At 54.4% G+C, this 17941-nt stretch overlaps 1 protein-coding gene across 1 annotated transcript in view; it reads right to left on the minus strand.

The window, feature by feature from the left end:
- MYO1F (myosin IF) overlaps positions 1-17941 on the minus strand; it is a 33785-nt gene that overhangs the window by 3129 nt on the left and 12715 nt on the right. Inside the window, 22 exon segments of the mRNA XM_079115562.1 lie at positions 140-288; positions 458-604; positions 953-1098; positions 2455-2624; positions 2712-2826; positions 6783-6927; positions 7009-7107; positions 7522-7628; positions 8761-8842; positions 12009-12094; positions 13261-13338; positions 13341-13427; positions 13429-13431; positions 13943-14029; positions 14735-14821; positions 14938-15018; positions 16807-17003; positions 17135-17267; positions 17495-17592; positions 17595-17615; positions 17618-17627; positions 17804-17935. Of these exon segments, the coding sequence (XP_078971688.1) occupies positions 140-288; positions 458-604; positions 953-1098; positions 2455-2624; positions 2712-2826; positions 6783-6927; positions 7009-7107; positions 7522-7628; positions 8761-8842; positions 12009-12094; positions 13261-13338; positions 13341-13427; positions 13429-13431; positions 13943-14029; positions 14735-14821; positions 14938-15018; positions 16807-17003; positions 17135-17267; positions 17495-17592; positions 17595-17615; positions 17618-17627; positions 17804-17935 (2260 nt within the window).

Genomic DNA, 17941 nt, shown 5'->3' on the forward strand with positions numbered 1-17941 from the left:
GCCAGCCCTCCGTGGCTCTCGCTATTCCCGACCAGCCCCCTAGCCTTGATGGGCTGCCCCCGTTGGCTCCGCCTTCCACAGGGCCCGCCTCTCGCGTCACCCCCTCTTTGGCTCCGCCCCTGGTTCCGTGCAGACTCACTGGAGCTCTTGGGCAGCCCATCACCCACGCTGACCGTGAGGGTTCGGCCGCTAGCCTTGAGTACTGCCGTGTCTCCGGAGCCGCGGGAGAAGGTGACGCTGCGGGTGCTGCCTCCGCCCCAGCCCTCCTTCTTCACCCGGAACTGTAGTCTGTGGGAAGAGGAGGAAACTTGGGAGCTAGCTGGGGTCCTTTTCCCTGTCCCCACCTCGCCCGGCCGCGGAGGGTCGGTGCAAGGTGCCAGGCGATCGGGTCCCTGGGGCGGAAGAGTGGGTCGCTGCGCCAAGCCAGCCCGAGAATGATGCTGGGGTGGGGGCGTACGTGTCGCTGAAGGTGAGGGTCAGGGGCCTGTGTGCCGCCTCCTCGAAGCGCTTGCACAGAAGACTAACGAACTCGGTCTTGAAAATGCTCTCCAGGAAGCTATCGGCGGCATCCTCTTGGAGGATGAAGAAGTCGTCTTGTCGCGTGCTGGGGAAAGGTGGGAGGAAGGGCAGGCGGAGCGACAGGTGAGAATGACAGAAGAACTCACTTGCGAGATGCAACAAGGGACGGTCAGGTAAGGGTCAAGTGAGGGGGTGACACAGGTGAGGGAAAGGGGTCGCTGGGAAAAGTGGTAATAGAGAAGGGCCAGGTGAGGTCTACCAAGGGCACCGTGCGGTGCAAGGACAGAAGCTATGGACGCACACGGATCATGAATGTAGGAGCAAGTGAATAAGGCAGGTAGGGCCGGAGAGGGGGCTACGGTACAGCAGCAGGTAGGACGCTCAGGGTAACAGGTGGGGCAACATGTATGAGAGCAGGGGCAGCTGGCCTCACCTGAGGGAGACTCCCCGGAGGGCCTGAATCTCTAGCTTCTTCTTCAAGACCTCATGCACTTGGCCCTTCTCTGGTCCTTTCTTCACCTTCTCTCGTCCAATCACATACACACACTTGGGGGTCAGGATCAAGTCCCGCTTGATGGGCTGTGGGAATGCAGAACCAGAGTCTGGTGGCTGGAGCCTGGGGCATGAGCAGCGTGGGCCCTGGCATGGGGGTGGTGCTACAGGGGTCAGGTGAGGGAGGTCCCTCCAGGTAAAGGTGTATCAGTTAAAAGTTATGTAAGAAATACGAAAAAGCTGATTGAGGGTGTCTTAGTTCAAAAGGGGTGACTTGGCCAGCAAACAGGTACAGGGTAGGTGAAACACCTGCTGGATCTTGGCGCCCTGGCTGGATGACAGCTCTTAGACCAGGTGACAGTGATTGGGCCTTGTGACTATAGCAGCTTTTTTTTAAGTGCTGAGGATGAAACCCAGAATCTTGCGCATGCTACGCATGTGCTCCACCACTGAGCTAGCCCCAGTTCATGTAAAGTCATGGTAAAGATGTCACAAGTGTGAGGTTGTGAAGGTCAGGTAAGGATGTGTCTGCCACAAAACCTGTCCAAGGCAGGTGAGGTGTCCAGGCCGGCCCTGTGAGAATGTTCATTCAGGTAAATGTAGACAGGTTATCTCAGGGTGCACCTACCACCTGTGGCTCTGGGCAAGTTTCTGGGCTAGGTGGCAGCATATAGGACGTGGGATGTGTCCCTGGTAGATAGGAATGCCCAGCCCAAGTGGGGGTCTGCAGGTGAGGTCTGGGTGCAGCTGTGGGCAGGGGTATCCAGCCTAGGCAGTTAAACACCTGTGTTTAAGGCTGGACCAGGAGAGTATGCCTCTGTGATAGAGGTGAGAGGGTACAGATCAGGTAGGACATATCTGAGGAAGAAGCATCTGGACCAACTTCTGAGTACACATACAGTCAGTGCTCTGTGGTGTATGACTGCGCTGGGCTGCCTGGGCCTGGGCACAGTGTACCTGTGGATGGGTGTATCTGGGCCAAGTGAAGGTACACGCAGTTGACAGCTGTATCTAGCCTGGGTAAAGGTGTACCTGATGAGTAGGTGTGTCCAGGATAGGCGAGCATGGTCCTGTGGTGTGGGTTTTTCCCCCAACACAAGGGACGGAACCTAGGACAAGTTCTCTGCCACCTCCCCAACCCTGGAGTGGGCCTCTGGGTGAGATGTGTCTGGCCAGGTAAGGGCATATCTGATGGTCAGGTGTGCCTGGGCTACATGAGAGCATACTTGATGGACACCTACATCTACGACAGTGGAGTTAGTCCCCGTGGGCAGCTGTGTCTGGGCCAGATTAAGGTGTATCTGTGATAGGCACATGTACACAGGCACAGCCTAGGTGAATATATACCTGTGACCAGGTGTGTCCAGGACAGGTGGGGGTGCCTCTGGTTCATGTGCCAGGCAGGGATAGGGTCTTGGATGTGTTCACCTGCTGGTGCCTCACCTTGAAGCGCCGGTCATACTTGGTGACCGAGTCGGCGAAGTCCACACGCTCCCTCTTGCCCAGGAACTGACGCAGCTCGGGCCGTTCCTCCAGCCCCAGGTAGTCCCCAACGAAGTTCCGGTTGATGCTGTTCCGCCTCCGTTCCTTCTTATTGAGCAGGATGTTGGAAGCTGTCAGCACGGGTCAGGGCAGAGATCAGGCTCTGGCTCTTCCACATCCATCTGTGCCCACCGAGTCTCCTGCCCCAAGCCACTCACCTTCCTCCCGCATCTCCTCGTACTTCCGTACCGCCACGTGGCGCCTCCAGGCCTTCTGAATGGTGCGGGCAAAGCCATCGAACTTGCGCTCTCGCATCTCCTCCAGGAGGAAAAGCTGGGCAAGAGGGAGCCTAAGTGGGTGGGTCCTGCCCTCTCCCCAGGGGCTGCGGCCTCTGTTTTCCCTGGGTCCACCCCACATGGGTCCAAGTGCACACACACATGCCCATGCCCTGTGGTCACAAATGTTTCCTTCCTCCAGATGACCTGACCTGGTGGTCCCTCCCAGGATTTTTTTCTGCATTAAACTACAGGTGTGGGTGTGTCTCTCTGGCTTCAGATCCCTGCCACCTGCTGCGAGGTCTTGTCCATACCGTGTGACATCACAGTTCCTAACACTGCTCATTAAGAGAGGGCACACCAAGGGCGCCACGGTTTCAGGGATGGTAGAAATAGAAGCCAGTGTGCATCTTAGAAACCATTGTACGCCAGGCATGGTGGCGCATGCCTGTAATCCCAGCTGCTTGGGAGGCTGAGGCAGGAGGATCACAAGTTCTAGGCCAACCTCAGCAACTTAGTGAGACCCTGACTCACAATAAAAAAATACACAAAAGGGTTTGGGATGTAACTCAGTAATAAATCCCCAGTTTAAAAAAAATACGATAAAAGAAATATGAAAATCTGATGTGCAGGATTCTGATATGATGGCAACTGTGTCATTGTGCAGTGCATAACCTGAACAACTATACTTGGCAGCCCTGGAAAGAAAATTTTTGCAGAAAGCAGTGAAAAGACTTTTGAGTTGTAAGAGTCTAGACCCAGAGAGAACTTAAGAAATAAACTGTAATGCAGTAAGTCAGAGTAGAAATACTGTGAGAATTGACCGTTCGTTTGGAATGATGATAGGGGCTCATAGCAAGGAGGAGAACTGGCTGGATATTAAAATATTACAACTGGGTGTGGTGGCATGGGCCTGTAGTTCTAGCTACTTGGGAGGCTGAGGCAAGAGGAGTGTGAGTTTGAGGCTATTCAGGGCAACATAGACCCCATCTCAAAAAAAAAAAAAAAGAAAAAAAGTACTGATTGTAGAAAAATAAATTTGAGTAAGACAGATGCCTGAGGAACATCCAAGTTCAGATCCAACTTTAGTGATAAAAGGGATAGCATTGTCAGTAGGTGAAGATGGGAAACATTATTGAAAATGAAATGGGGTTTTATGTTAAAAAACAATTAGCACTTCACCCAGAGGGAATTCTGAAACACACACATGCCATTTCACTGTTCAGAACCCTGCTGCCAAGAGCTGCGTCTGATTTTGCTGTGTGGGTCTGTGGGCAAGGCCGGGTGAGTGCGTCTGAGGTTTGTTGAGGGAGACCGGCCATGCAGATCTGGTGGCGGGCAGCAGCCAGGAGCCCCCTCCATGGCCTTTAGCTGTCCTGGGCAGGTATGACAAGCACCTCTAGACCTTTTGATCTCTGCTCAGTGAAGACGATTCATTTTCAATTTGGGAAATGAATATTCCTGTCTAAAGCACTGGAAATGTTAAGAGGCAAGAGACCTGAATCTGAGTTCATCCAGGTGCAGTGGGTTGGACCGTGTTCCCCCCAGTCCATGCCCCGTCAGAGCCCACATATGTGACCTTATTTGGAAACAGGGTCTTTGCAGATGTGATGAAGTTTCGATGAGGTCATCCTGGAGTAGCATGGGGCCTGCCTCCAACTGGACTGGTGCCCTTATAAGAGGACGGGGATGTGGACACAGACATCAGGGAAAGAGGCCATGTGAAGATGGAGGCTGAGGAGTACCAAAGATTGCTGGCCTCCGCCCAAGAGGGAGAGGCCAAGAAAGTCTTCCTGAGAGCCAGCTTGTTCTCAGACTTCTGGCTTCCAAGCCAGAATTTGGTGATCAAATGTTATAGAAACAGAAAAAAAATAAATAAATAAATAAAAAGACTTTATATGGGGGGGGGGGGAATCCAAGCCGAGTGAGTGGTGCACACGCCTGTAATCCCACTGACTCGGGAGGCTGAGGCAGGAGGACCACAAGTTGGAGGCCAGCCTTGACAACATAGCGAGGTCCTGTCTCAAAATCAAAAATAAAAACGACTGGGAAGTGGCTCAGTGGTAAGAGTGCTTCTGGGTTTAATCCCCAGTACCAAAAATAAAAAATCAATCACCTAACGTCTTCCATTGTCTCATTATTTCTACCCAGTTCAACTTGCCCAAATCAAAGTCTGCAGACTGAAATTTTTGTCAGTGTTATCTCAAATAGTCTTTGCTAGTGGTGGTTTTATCTTACCTCTTTTTTTTTTTTTTTTTCCTGTTCTGTATCAGTTTTTTGTCTGTTTCTTCCAGACAGATTTAGCAATCTCCAGGTAACTAATCAGCAGGGATTTTCTTTCTCTTCTCTTCCCCTCCTGGTCTCTCCTTTTCCCTTCTCTCCCTCTCTCCTCTTTTTCTTGCCTGTTGCTAAGCAGACCATCCCACATGCAGCTTTGGCCTGCGACATGGGTTTCCACTGTAGTAACAGCGGCTGTAGTAACAGTGTCACACCCCCAGCCTGAGAAGAGCTGCTTTTAAGTCACAGAAACCAAAGGGACCATCTCAGCAATCTGTGGGCCTCACGAAGTCCCCGTGATGTGCCTGGAGCGGGGGCCCTGGTCACGCATGCGACAGGCACTGGGTTGGCCCTGACCCTGGCCCCAGTGCCACGCTCTTTTCCTGCTGTGTTAGCTCGTCCCCAGCTGGGAGTCCAGTGTGGTAGCACCAGGCAGCCAGGTAGGCCCTCAGGCAGCCCTGTCCTCGGGTTTTATTCTTGTCACTGTCACTTTGTGGATGGCATGGCTCCGCCCTTGGGGAAGAGGCTAGGAGGCAACCAAAGCGCTGCCGAGGGATCGTCTCCGTGCCTGCTGAGGACGTGAACTAGGGCCTTTGATGCACCCGGGCTCAAGGAAGGTCTTGGAATAAGAAAGTCCCCACGTGGACCTACGGTTCAGGCCCAGGAACTTCACGTGCTCATGGATGAAGGAATGAAGGAGCGGGTGGTGGTGGGCACCTGTGGAGGCTGAGGTGGGAGGATGGAGGCCAGCCTGGGGGACGTAGTGAGACAGTGGCTCAAAAGGAATCAGTGTAGGTGCTGACCATATAGCCCATCTTGTAGCTGCTTGACTAGTATGCACAAGGGCCGGGGTTCGATCCCCAGCACCTCCAAGGGGGAAAAAAAAAACAGGAAAGGAGAAGGAAACGGAGGGAGAGAAAGGGGGAGAGGAGAAGGAAACGGAGGGAGAGAAAAGGAAGAAAGAAGGAAAGAGAAGCTGTATGTAGAGAATCATGAACATGAAAGAAAAACAGTCGGGTCAGCTCAGGGGAGGAGCACAGGCCAGACCCTGGGCTCCATCTCCAGCACCCCCACCAACAAATAAAACTTGCAATTAAAAATTTTAGACTGCGGGTGTAGCTGGGTGGTGGAGCACATGCCTAGTGTGGATGAGGGGCTGGGTTCACCCTCAGTAACAAAACAACAGAAAAAGAGAAATTAAAGAAAAAAAAGACTGAAAGGAGAAAAGCAATGGAGGAAGGATGAGGGGACAGAGACCTTTGTGGATAGGCGGTGACCTCCCCTGCTTTCCTGGCCACGGAGAACCGTGCAGCAAATGCTTTTTCTGAGCTCCTATGTGCCAGGCACTGTGCAGTGTTTGTTTGCTTTGCATCCTAGGGACTGAATCCAGGGTGCTCTGCCACTGAGCTACATCCCCAGCCCTTAATTGTTTTATTTTGAGACAGGGTTGAGATTGGCTGAGGCTGGCCTCCAACTTGAGATCCTCCTGCCTCAGCCTCCTGAGTCACTGGGATTATAGGTGTGCGCCACCAAGCCCAGCACACCTTCCTGTTTTGTCTAATCCCAGTTCTGCGGAGGTGGGGGGGACTGTTACTCTCTCCACTTTCCAAATGGGGAAACCGAGGATTGGAGAGGCAAGGAAGCCTGCCCCAGGTCGCAGTGGCCTGAAGGCCCCGAGGCCCCGCCACAGGCTGGTCTCTTTCCTTTCTCCCCGTCCTCCCTCTTGCTCACACGCACCGACTCTGGGTTCTTGACAAAGACCTTGGTGCTCCCCATCTGGTACTGGTCCGACTCCATGTTGACTGCCTGAAGCAGGTGCTGGACCCCCTGACGTTCGTCCCCACGCCACCGTGGCCAGGTCTCGGGGGTCAGAATGGCGTACCTGGAAACAGAGGGGATGTGGGGCACCTGGGGCAGGGCTGGCTGGTCCTTGTGCTGGAGGGCAGTCGGCCTGGGTGCTCACCTCTGCAGGAACTTGGAGAACTGGCGGCGGTAGGCGAAGCCGGCCCTGCGCACGCGGATGTTCTCCCGCAGGCCCAGGTACTCTACCTGGTGCTTGACCCTGTGGGGAGGGCGGCTGAGACCCTGGGGCTGGGCTGCTGGGGTGGGGATGGCAGACCGGATTTGTGTTGGGGGCTGTTTGGGGTGAGCGCTGAGGAGTGGGGCCTGTGGACAGGGCTCTGTGCTCATCCTGGTGGTTAGTTCTGGGGTCACTTTTGGACTTCGACCCTGGGAAGCTGGGGTGGCAGGTCGTGCTTGTCCCTGGGCCAGCCTATAGTCAGTCCGGGGTCACCCCAGGGGCCGGGGAGTGTCAGTCAGTTCCAGGTGCAACCCAGGAGCCCCGAGTGGTTTCGTGCTGGTTCCACGGGCTGGTCAGGGTTAGTTCTGGGATGGGTCTTGGAGCTGGGGGTCAGTCTGTGGCTCAAGTGGCATGCAAGGGTCCAACCAGAGACCAGGTCTGGTCGGGGGATGTCACCTGCTCTCCTCCCAGTCTCGGGGCCTCTTGGTCTCGTTGGGTTTGATGCAGCGGATGTAGTGGGGGGTGCACCTCTTCAGTGTGGCCACCAGGTCGTTGGCTTGTTTCTGAGACGGAGGAGAAGGCCGGGATGAGGGGCAGCACAGATGGCCCCCTTTCTTCTCCCCACCCAAGAAACAGACACACCCATGACGGTGGGCTCTGCACCTGGTGAGCCGCAGGGGTGCCTACCAAGAGGGGTTGGTATTGTGTGTCTGCCCTGCCCTCCGTGGGGGGCTCTTGCACCTGCCAGGCCCCCATGTTTAGCTCGGCACATAGTAAGTGCACAGGAAATGATTGCAGACTGGGCAGCTGACCATTCAGGGAAAGATGTTGCCCAGAACTTTCTACCTGTCCTTCAGGGAGACAGGGGTTTTGGAAATGAAGAATCACGTGTACGTGTTTGAGAGGCCGGCCTTGGCTGGTGTATTTTAGTCACCCCAGGGAGAGAGGGTGGACAGAAAGCAGTTTTGTTCCAGGTGGGAGGGAATGACCCAGGTCCTGCTATGCGGCCTTGGCAAGTGACCGACCCTCTCTGAACCTTGGGGGTGGGACTGAGCTAATGTCTCCTGCGTATTAGTGTCCTGGGCTAGCTGCCAGTACTCAGGAAGCACTCAGAGGAAAGGCTGTTCTCAGCACGGGACCCGGTGTCCACGGCACCGTTGTTCACAATAGACCAAAGACGGGAGCAGCCCAAGTGTCCAACAGATGGCTAGGTGCAGCGCGGTCTGCCCAGACGCTGGGTGCCATCCAGCCATCAGAAGGAAGGGCATGCTGACGCATGCTGTAACACGCGTGCAGGATCTGGACACCGTGCGCAATGAGATCAGCCAGCCGGCAAAGGACACGCGGGCACGACCCCACCCGCAGGAGGTCCCTGGACTCATCAGATCACAGAGGCGGGGAACAGGAGGGGGGTGCCCAAGGCTGGCGGGGCACCTGACGGGTCAGTGTTTAACAGGAACAGAACTTCAGTGTGGGAAGATGAGAACGTTCTGGAGACTGATGGTGGGATGGCTGCGCATGACCTGAACGTACTTCACTCCTCGGAACTGCCCACTTAAAAATGGGTAGGATGGTCAATTCCCTGATAGGTGTTTTCCACGCTTCCTAAAAGGAGGGCTGGGAGTTTAGCCCAGTGGTAGAGTCCATGCTTAGCCTGTGCTAAGCCCCACTCTCCCGGGTCTGCCCCAGGCGCACCTTGATCTTAGAGCCGGCAGTGCTGGGACGGCCCTTCTTATCTACGTCTAGCTTCTCAGGAAAGAGCATCCGCAGGAAGGCCCTGGGCAGGGAGAGGAAAGGTAGGAGGTGCAGCTGGCCCCGGGCCAGATGGGGCTGCCCCCGAACCACCACGCAAAACCGGGAGGGGGAGCTGTGGTGCACGAGGCGGAGAGTTGGCGCTGTCCTTGGCGTTCCTTGATTTATCTGCACCGGTTTCACTCTAGGATCATGCATGACTTGGGGGGCAAGTAAAATAGATCAAAGTTAAGTAGAAAAATATAATGATTGGTGAGGCATCTCGGGAATCTCCAGAGGGCTTGTTAACTCACACTTCCAGGGCCCACCTGTTTCTCACTGACAGGTCTGGGCTGGAACCCAATCTTTCTTCCTTCCCTCCTGTCTTCCCTCCTTCCCTCCCTCCTTCCCTCTTCTTCTCTCATTCTCTTTTTCTTTTTTTGGTCCTGGGGATTGAACCCAGGGGCGCTTTGTCACTGAGCTATATCGACAGACCTTATTTTTTACTTTGAGACACAGTCTCACTAAGTCGCTGAGGCTGGCTTTGAGCTTCTGTTCTTCCTGCCTCGGCCTCTCAAGTCACAGGATTACAGGTGTGTGCCACCACACCAGGCTGACCAATAATTTCTAATGAGCTCACAGGTGATGCAGGTGCTGTGAGTCCAGGGACCCCACCTGGAGAATCATGGTTCTAGTTCCGTGATTTCCAATATGGTGGCCACTGGTCACATCTGACTATTGAGGTCCTTGAAAATGTGGCCTATTCATAATTGAGACATGCTGCAAATAGTAAAGTACATACTGTAACCCAAAGAACAAGAAATTTAAAGAACAAGAAAATGTGAACTATTTTTTTTACATTGGTTGTATGTTATTGGTTATATGTTAAAAGAATGATATTTTGTAGTGGTGCATGACTGAGTAGCTGGACTCAGGAGCCTGAGGCAGGAAGATTACAATTCAAGGCCAGGCTGGGCCACTTGGTGAGACTCTGTCTCAAAAAAGGGCTCGAGGTGTAGCTCAGTGGCAAAGCACTTGCTAGTGTGTGTGAGGTCCTGATTCCAATATAGATATATAGATTTTTTGGGGGGGGGATATTGAGTTAATAGAACGTATTTAATTTTACGTTTCATGTGTCCACCTTTTCATTTTTTAAGTGTGCTTACTAGAAAATTTAGAACTCTACCAGTAGTGGAAGTGGGAATTAACTGCAGATTGGCATGAGGAATCTTTTGGGGGTGAAACAAACATTCCAAAGTTGAATTGTGGTGAAGGCTGCACTGTTCTGTCAATTTACTACAAATCATCAAACTCTACATTTCATAAATGGGCAAACTTAATGGTATGGAAATCACACCTCAGTAAGGCTGTTAAAAATAATGACTTGCATGATGTTGGATATGATTATATTGGACAACCCTGATCTAAACTAATGGCTCTCATACTCTAATGTGCTGGTGGATCCCCTGGAGGCATGGGAGGGTCTTGTTAAAAAGCAGACTCTGATTCAGTTGGTCTAGGGTGGAGTCTGAGATTCTGTAGATATTCATGCTACTGGTCCAGGACCTGCATTTCCAACCCTTTAAAGATCGATTTCTTCCTTCCTCCCTCCCTCCCTCCCTCCCTCTCTCCCTCCCTTCTCTCTCTTTCTCTCTCTGTACTGGGGTTTGAACACAGGGGCACTCTGCCTCTACCACTGAGCTATATCCCAGTCCTTCTTGATTTTATTTTGAGACAGTGACTTGCTGAATGGCAGAGGCTGGCCTTGCACCTGCAATCCTCCAACCTCAGTCTCCCGAGTCACTGGGATTACAGGTGTGCACCACCACACTGGACCAGTGTCCTCTTATTTATGCAGATGCATTATGAAAGTTGATGCTACCAAGATGAAGTCTATCCTGTCAGACCCTGACAAAATCGAAGGTGGGAAGTTATGAAGGGAGAGAGCGCGTGCCTGCTGTCGGGACAAGTACTTCCCAGGCTCGGGAGGGATTTTCCTTGTTCTACACCCTGTGCTATATGCATGCCTCCTACGTGTGCATAGGTCTGTGTAGCAAAGTTGATCTTCACGTTGAGATTGCAGTAATTCAGACAAGATGGCCTGGAAGGAACATTGGTGCAGTAACAGCATCTCCTGCCCTGAACTGATGCCAATTTCTGCCCGGAGCTTCCAGGTCCAGTGAACGCCATGTCCAGGGAGCTTATGTGTGCTTCTCCCTTCTTGTCTTGGAAAGCTTCCCCTCGCCCCGCTTCTTTGAGCATGCTCATAGTTTACTATGGCACATGTATTCCCACCGTGATGCACGGCTCTTCCCAGATAATTCCACCTTTGAGCATCTCTGTTATTTAGGTTGACATTATGTTTTCTTTGTTTTCTAGTTCAAGTTCAGACTCCCCACTGGGCTGGCCCTCTGGTGAGAGCAGCTGTGTTTCCTGACTCCTCCCTGCAGAGTGTAAATGGTACCCAGGCTTGCATAACTTCTTGAGGTATAAAAAGTTAAATGAAGGTGGCACATGCCTATAATCCCAGCTTCTTAGGAGGCTGAGGCAGGAGGATCACAAATTGGAGGCCAGTTTGGGCAATTTAGCAAGACCCTATCTCAAAATAAAAAAACAAAAAGAACAGTGGTAGGACTGGGGTTGTGGCTCAGTGGCAGAGCGCTTGCCTAGCATGTGTGAGGCACTGTTTGATTCTTGGCACCACATAAAATGAATGAATAAAATAAAGGCCTGTGAACATCTAAAAAATATTTTTTAAAAGTGCAGTGGTAAAGCACCCTGGGTTCAATCCCTTGCTAAGTTAATAAATACACAGTTTCCGATGACAGAAGCTCATAGGCAGCTGCGGCTAGGAGGGCGGAGTCGTACATGTTCACGCAGAGACAGCGTTCGTTGTGTCTGAAGGGCAGCAGTCCACAGTGGACGCTGGGGCTCCAGAGGGAGATGTGAGGAACCCATCTCAGGTGTCCCTGCTGGGGACCCTGAGTACCTGGAGCTACTCCCCCGACCCCGTGCTGTGGATGGAACCCAGAGCCACAAGCATGCCAGACGAACGCTCCTCCGCTGAGCTACGTGGAGGTACCCGGGCCACACAGCCACCCCCACACAGTCAGCGCCACAACGGGCACTCTCGGGGGATGGAGTGGTCCCCAGTCCTCCCTCCGTCCCCACAGGGGTTCTGCCTGCAGGCCCCAACACCCGGGGCCACTCACTGCTCACTGGTCTGCATCAGCTCTATGAGGTCAGAGAAGAGAACATCCCGGTTCCTCTCGCAGAAGCCGCTGACGTCGTAGGAGACCTGGAGGGAGGGGTGTTGGGGGGAGTGAGGGCCAGAGGCTGGGTGCGCAGGGGTGGGGTGATTACAGCCAGGTGGTCAGGGGTCCCCTGGGGCCCGCTCTGTGGTGAGAAGATGGGGGTTAGCTACAGCTCTAGTTTGGGGGGATCTATTGTTCATAATAGAGGGTTGGGGGCTACCACTGGTGCCAGGCCTCCCTGGTGGTCTGAAGTTCAAGTTCAAGTTGGAGTGTGTGACTGCAAGTCACAGGTGAAGGGAGGGGGTATTGAAATTCATATTAGTGGGGAAGGGGCTGCCCTTTGGATCAGAGGCGGGGGGGGGGGGTGGGAGTTGTGGTTCAGATTGGAAGGCGGGGAGCTGCAGCCCAGGCAGGGGTCCCCAGGGGTCTGCTGCTTAATATTAACTCAGAAGGTTGGATTACCTCATCCTGGTCACTTGGGGGCTGGAGGTGCTGTGTTTAGGGGGGTTTCCAGTTCTGGCTGTAGATGGGGAGCAGTGTGGGGGTGGCCAGGTTGTGAGCTGGGTTTGCTTTCTAAACTGGGGGCTCTCTACAGACCTGCTTTTGCAGCCCTGGCTGAGGACAGGGGATGTGGGAGGCAGTATGAGCAGGGGCCTCAGGGAATGTCAGGAGCATGAGGAGACAGGGGCAGAGGCCAGGGACCCTTCCAGTAGCCTTGGGTAGGGGTCTGTGGGGAGCTTGCAGCACGGGCTTGGGGGCCTGGGAGATTTGCTTTCCAACCTGGGATCAGAAGGCAGGGGTCCAGAGTCAGGGGGTGCCGTTCTATTGAGGTTTGGGGGTTCTCTGGGCATAGGGGAGGGCACAGTGGTCTGCTGCCCAAGTTGTTCTGCCTTGTCTACTGCGGGAGCTGTCCTTTTGGTTGAGCAGGCTGCGGCCATGATCGGGGACCAGTGAATTTCCACGGCCCTGGCTAGGGGAACATGGCAATTTTGGGGAAGGGTTGCCGGGTTCGGTCGTGGGTGCGGTCCATGGCTCATCATTCTGGTCAGTAGGGAGAGGGCTGGAGGAGGATGTCAGTGGAACCCTGCAGCGCTGGCTGGGGGTCCTGCAGGATCCTTCCTGTCTGGGTGCAATCTGGAGCCCTTGGGGTCCATGAGGAGCCCCCCGGGGACCTCCGCGGCTTGGGCAGGGGTAGGGGCGGGGCACGCACTTTGCCGGCGTAGTGGTGGATGACGAAGCCTGCGCTCCAGCTGTTGAAGTGCTCGTGGGTGCCCACGGCCAGCCTGCAGCTTCTTGCAGCAGCGTCTGGTCGGCGCCTCCGCCTGTGGCGTGCATGGTGGCGCACACGTCGTCCAGCACGCTCATGATGCCGGGGGGGGCTCTGCCAGGGCGAGCAGAGGGCAGCTTAGCCTGCCCCACCGGCTTGCCAGCCCCGAGAGGGAGCCAAGAGGTGAACAAGGGCAGAGGGCTGGGGCGGGCGGGGAGCGGGTGTCCCACAGGAGCGCCAAAGGCGGCAAAGCACCTGCGTAACAGGAGACCCTGGGCTCCTTTCCAAGGGTTGAGAGAAGGGCTGGTGGGTGGCAGGGGACCTAGGTGTGTGTGTGTCGGGGGTGGGGTGGGGGGGCCTGCTGTGGGAGCTCTGTGGGGAGCTGGAGGGACTGGGACCCACAAGGAATTCATGACTGACCCCCCTGAGCCCAGGGGAATGTCCAGTGAGGAAATGACAGCTGAGCAGAGGGGAGGAGGCAAGGCATCGGTGGCTGAGGGGATAGTTCAGTTGTGCTCTATCTTCTGGAGACGTGGCCCAGGCTAGAGGGGCCCTGGGGGACCATAATCCTCCCAGGCCCAGCTCCAGGGCCCAGTGAGACCTCTGGGAGTCGGTCAGTCCTCACCAGCTTGTTTTCAATGAGGTCACACACGACTTTGTTGTTGAAGTACTCGATGGGAGTCCAGCGGATGCCCTCCTGTACGTACTCCTCCTGGGGGGAAGGGGGCCGGGAGGGGAGTGCACGCAAGAGTTGTGCCCATGCGCTACCTCTGCACCCAGGCCTGTCTCTGGCCCTGTGTGGGGCAGGCAGGAAGTGCCAGGGAACCATGTCCCTGCCTCTGTCCTCGCTGACTGACACCCAGCAGGAGCTGGTGGATAAACGACCCAGCTTCCCAGACAGAGGGAGATACAGTGGGGTCCCTGCAGGGGCTACAGTTTGGATGTTGAATGTCCCCAAAAGGCCCGTGTGTGGATGGCTTGGTCCACAGAGTGGTGCTCTTGGAAGGAGGTGGCACCATTGGGAGGCGGGGCCCAGTGTGAGTCTTTGAGGGGGTGCCCTTGAGGGGGATTATGGGACCCCACCCCCTTCCTTTCTCTCTTGCTTCCTGGCCACAAGGTGAGCAGTTCTGAGCAGTTTGTTCTGACGTGTGCTTTGCCATCTGGCACCCCCACCAGAGGCCCAAAGCTAGGAGTCCATCAGTCTCAGACTGGAATCTCCAAAGCTGTGAGGCAAAACACACCTCTCTCTCTCTAAGTTGATGATGTTGGTATTCCGTGGCCATGATGGAAAGCTGACTGGCAAAGGGCCAGCAGAGAGGTGGGAACCAGGGGCTGGGTGTCCCCTGGTGGCTCAGTGACTCTCGAGGTCCTACCCCACCTCAGTACCCATCCCTGGCCACTTGGCTGCCTTGCCCACCTGCTCAGCCTTCAGGGTGAGCTCGATAAAGATTTGTTGCAGCTTTTCATTGACGAAGTTGATGCAGAACTGCTCGAAACCGTTTTTCTGCAAGGGAGGAGTAGGGTTCCTCCATCAGTGAGCTGACGCTAGGTGGCCACGGGCTACCCCGAGGTCGCAGGGAGAACAGAGGTGGGCTGGGGTTGGCGGTACAATGGCCAAACCTGGAAAATCTCGAAGCCGTAGATGTCAAGGACACCGATGCTGTACTCCTCCTGGGGCTTCTGCATGGCGCGGTTGATGGCCTGCAACATGGGCAGGGACAGCCGTCAGTGGGCCTCGGGCCAGCACTCTCCTGATGTGCTCTTGGCGTGCTCTTGGCCCGCTTGTGGCCCGTGTCCCCTCTCTCCAGTTTCTCTCTAGCACCATGTCCAGTCCTCCCACCTTGTGATCAGTCACCCTTATGAGAGATCAAGTGCTTGAGTATCGGGGTTCCCGACCTGGGAGCCACCTCTGCCACTAAACCTCTCCGTGTCTGTTCCTCATCTCTAGAGTGAATTAATAAGCCAGGCATGATGTCACACCTGTAGCACCAGAACTCAGGAAGCTGTGGCAGGAGGATCCCTTGAGACCAGGAGTTGGAGACCAGCCTGGGCAGCATAGTGAGACCCGTCTCAAAAAATAAACTAATTAAAAGAATGGATTACTGGGCTGGAGTTGTGGCTCAGTGGTACAGTGCTTGCCTGGCATGTGTGAGGCCCTGGGTTTGATACTCAGCACCACATATAAATAAATAAAATAAAAGATCCATTGATGACTAAAAAAATATAAAAAAAAATGGATTACATATAGTGACTAGTGGGTTGGGGGTACAGCTCTGTGGTGGACCACTTGCCTAGCGTATGTGAGGCCTTGGGTTCCGCAAAAACTAATTAAAAGCAACTATAGCTGGGCACAGTGGTACACGCCTGTCATCCCAGCAGCTCGAGAGGCTGATGCAGGGGGATCACAGGTTGGAGGCCAGCCTCAGCAACTCAGTGAGACCCTGTCTCAACATGAAGAGAAAAGGACTGGAGATATAGCTCAGTAATAAAGTGCCCCTGAGGTCAATCCCCAGCACTAAAACCAACCAAAAAAAACACCAGGTATAGGTTGGTAGGAATGCTTGGGACCAGAAGTGTTTCCAAGTTTTGATTTTGGAATATTTGCAGGTATATAGTGAGATGTTTGGGGGATGGGACCCAAGCCCAAACACAAAACTCATTTCTTCTATATGCACTTTCTACACATAGCCTGAAGGTCATTTATACAATATCTTTAGTGTAACTGCATTTTTTTTTTTTTTTTTTTTTTTGGTACTGGGGATTGAACCCAGGGGCAATTCACCACTGAACTATATCTCCAGCCATTTTTATTTTTTATTTTGAGACAGGGACTTCCCAAGTTGCTTAGGGACTCACTATGTTGCTGAGGCTGGCTTCCAACTTGTGATCCTCCTGCCTCAGCCTCCTGAGTCACTGGGATTAAAGGTTTGTACTGCCGTGCCTGGCCATACCTGCATTTTGACAGTCTGTGAGGTCAAGGGCAGTTTTCCACTTGTGGTATGTTTCGGTGCTTTGGATTTTGAAGCATTTTGGATTTGGGATTTTCGGATTAGGGATGCACAATCTGTGCCTTATGGGTCTTTTTCTGAAGATTAATGAAGGTGATGCACAGCTCAGGACCACGCCCACGATGTGCGGCATGGGATGTTTGTTACTCTCATGATTGTTATTGGCCCTAACACGTCCTGTTCCATTCTGCCCCCGTCTGTCCATCACTTGTCCCCTTGACATCCCTCCTCCTGGCTCTCACATGCACCCACCCCTCTCCATCCCCATTGCCTGGCCCCAGTTCAGCCCCTTCCTTCTGGGGCTCCATGCCACAGCCAGCGGGAGCTTTCATCCATCCTCTGCTGCCCGTGCTGAAGGTCGCCTCCTTTCCCAGCCAGGAATCGGTGAGATGACGACAGTCAAGTCCACCTCTTCCACTTGGTGGGCATGGGGTACCCACCTGACCCACAGCCCAGGTCCTGGAGCCCAGGTTCCACTCACCTCCACCAGGAAGTCAAAGAGGCGGGCATAGAGTCCCTTGGCCAGGGCATCGCGGGTGTAGGCTGCCTGCTCCACGTTGAGGGTCACGTTGATGGACTCACTGCGCCCGCCCCAGCGGCTGTCCATCTTGCGGCTGGTCAGCTTCTCCTGCAGCCGCCCGCTGTCAATGCCCAGCAGGTAGGCAGGAAAGGCCAGAACTGCCAGGCCAGGGCAAAAGGGGACAGCGGTCAGCCCAGTGACAATGACATTGTCCTTGTGGGTTCTGAACCAGGAGGAAGCATCCGCACACGCAGTCCTGCCTCCCTCCCTCCCCAGTACCCGCACTCACGGTCTGTACTCTCCACCCGGGCATAATTCCCCTCTTCACAGAAGCTGATGTTCCCCAGGTGCAAGATCCCTGCCACCAGCTGCAAAACCAGCTGCTGGACGCTGGGTGGGATCCCAATGACTTGCATGGCACTCTGTGGGTACAACAGGGAAAACCAACCTTGGTCTCCACCCTGCCCCTGGGGTCAGCCACCTGGGGCCACAGCCTAGATTCAAGGAATCAGGACATTCGTCACTTTGCTGTGTGACCTTGGACAAGTCTCTGTACCTCTCTGGGCTTCAGTTACATTATTTATAATGTGAGAGGGTATTCCTGGGCTTAGGGGGACTGGCTGAGGCTGCAGTGGTGTCTGGTGCTCACCAGGGTCTCGCTGAAGTCGCTCCTGTCATCGGTGCCATCCACCTTGTAGGTGTCTGACCTGTTGAGGTAGTAATAGTAGTCAGGCGTCATGAGCCCAGGTTCTGCCGCTGCTCCTGCGAGGCCCATCCAGCAGCTGGAGGGTGGTGCAGTACTCATGTTTCTGGAGCTGGCCCAGCGAGCCCTTGAACTCCCCAGTCCTCCTCTCATGGGCTTCCTGGAAATCCGACCTTCCCATCATCTCCCTCCCCGACCCCTGCCGTCCCAGTAGGGTTCCCTTCAGCCCAGCCCCACGGGCCCCCTTCCCCGCACCTGGTAGTAGATGTGAAAGTTCCTCTCATTTTCATTCTGCATGACCACGCGGGACTTCTCCAGCAGGAAGTTGGAGATCCTGCCCCCATCGGGCTCCCCACCACGGCTAAACTGGATCTCAAAGTACTTGCCCTGCGG

This window comes from Sciurus vulgaris, assembly GCF_902686455.1.
Source record: "Sciurus vulgaris genome assembly, chromosome: 16".
NCBI lineage: Eukaryota > Metazoa > Chordata > Mammalia > Rodentia > Sciuridae > Sciurus > Sciurus vulgaris.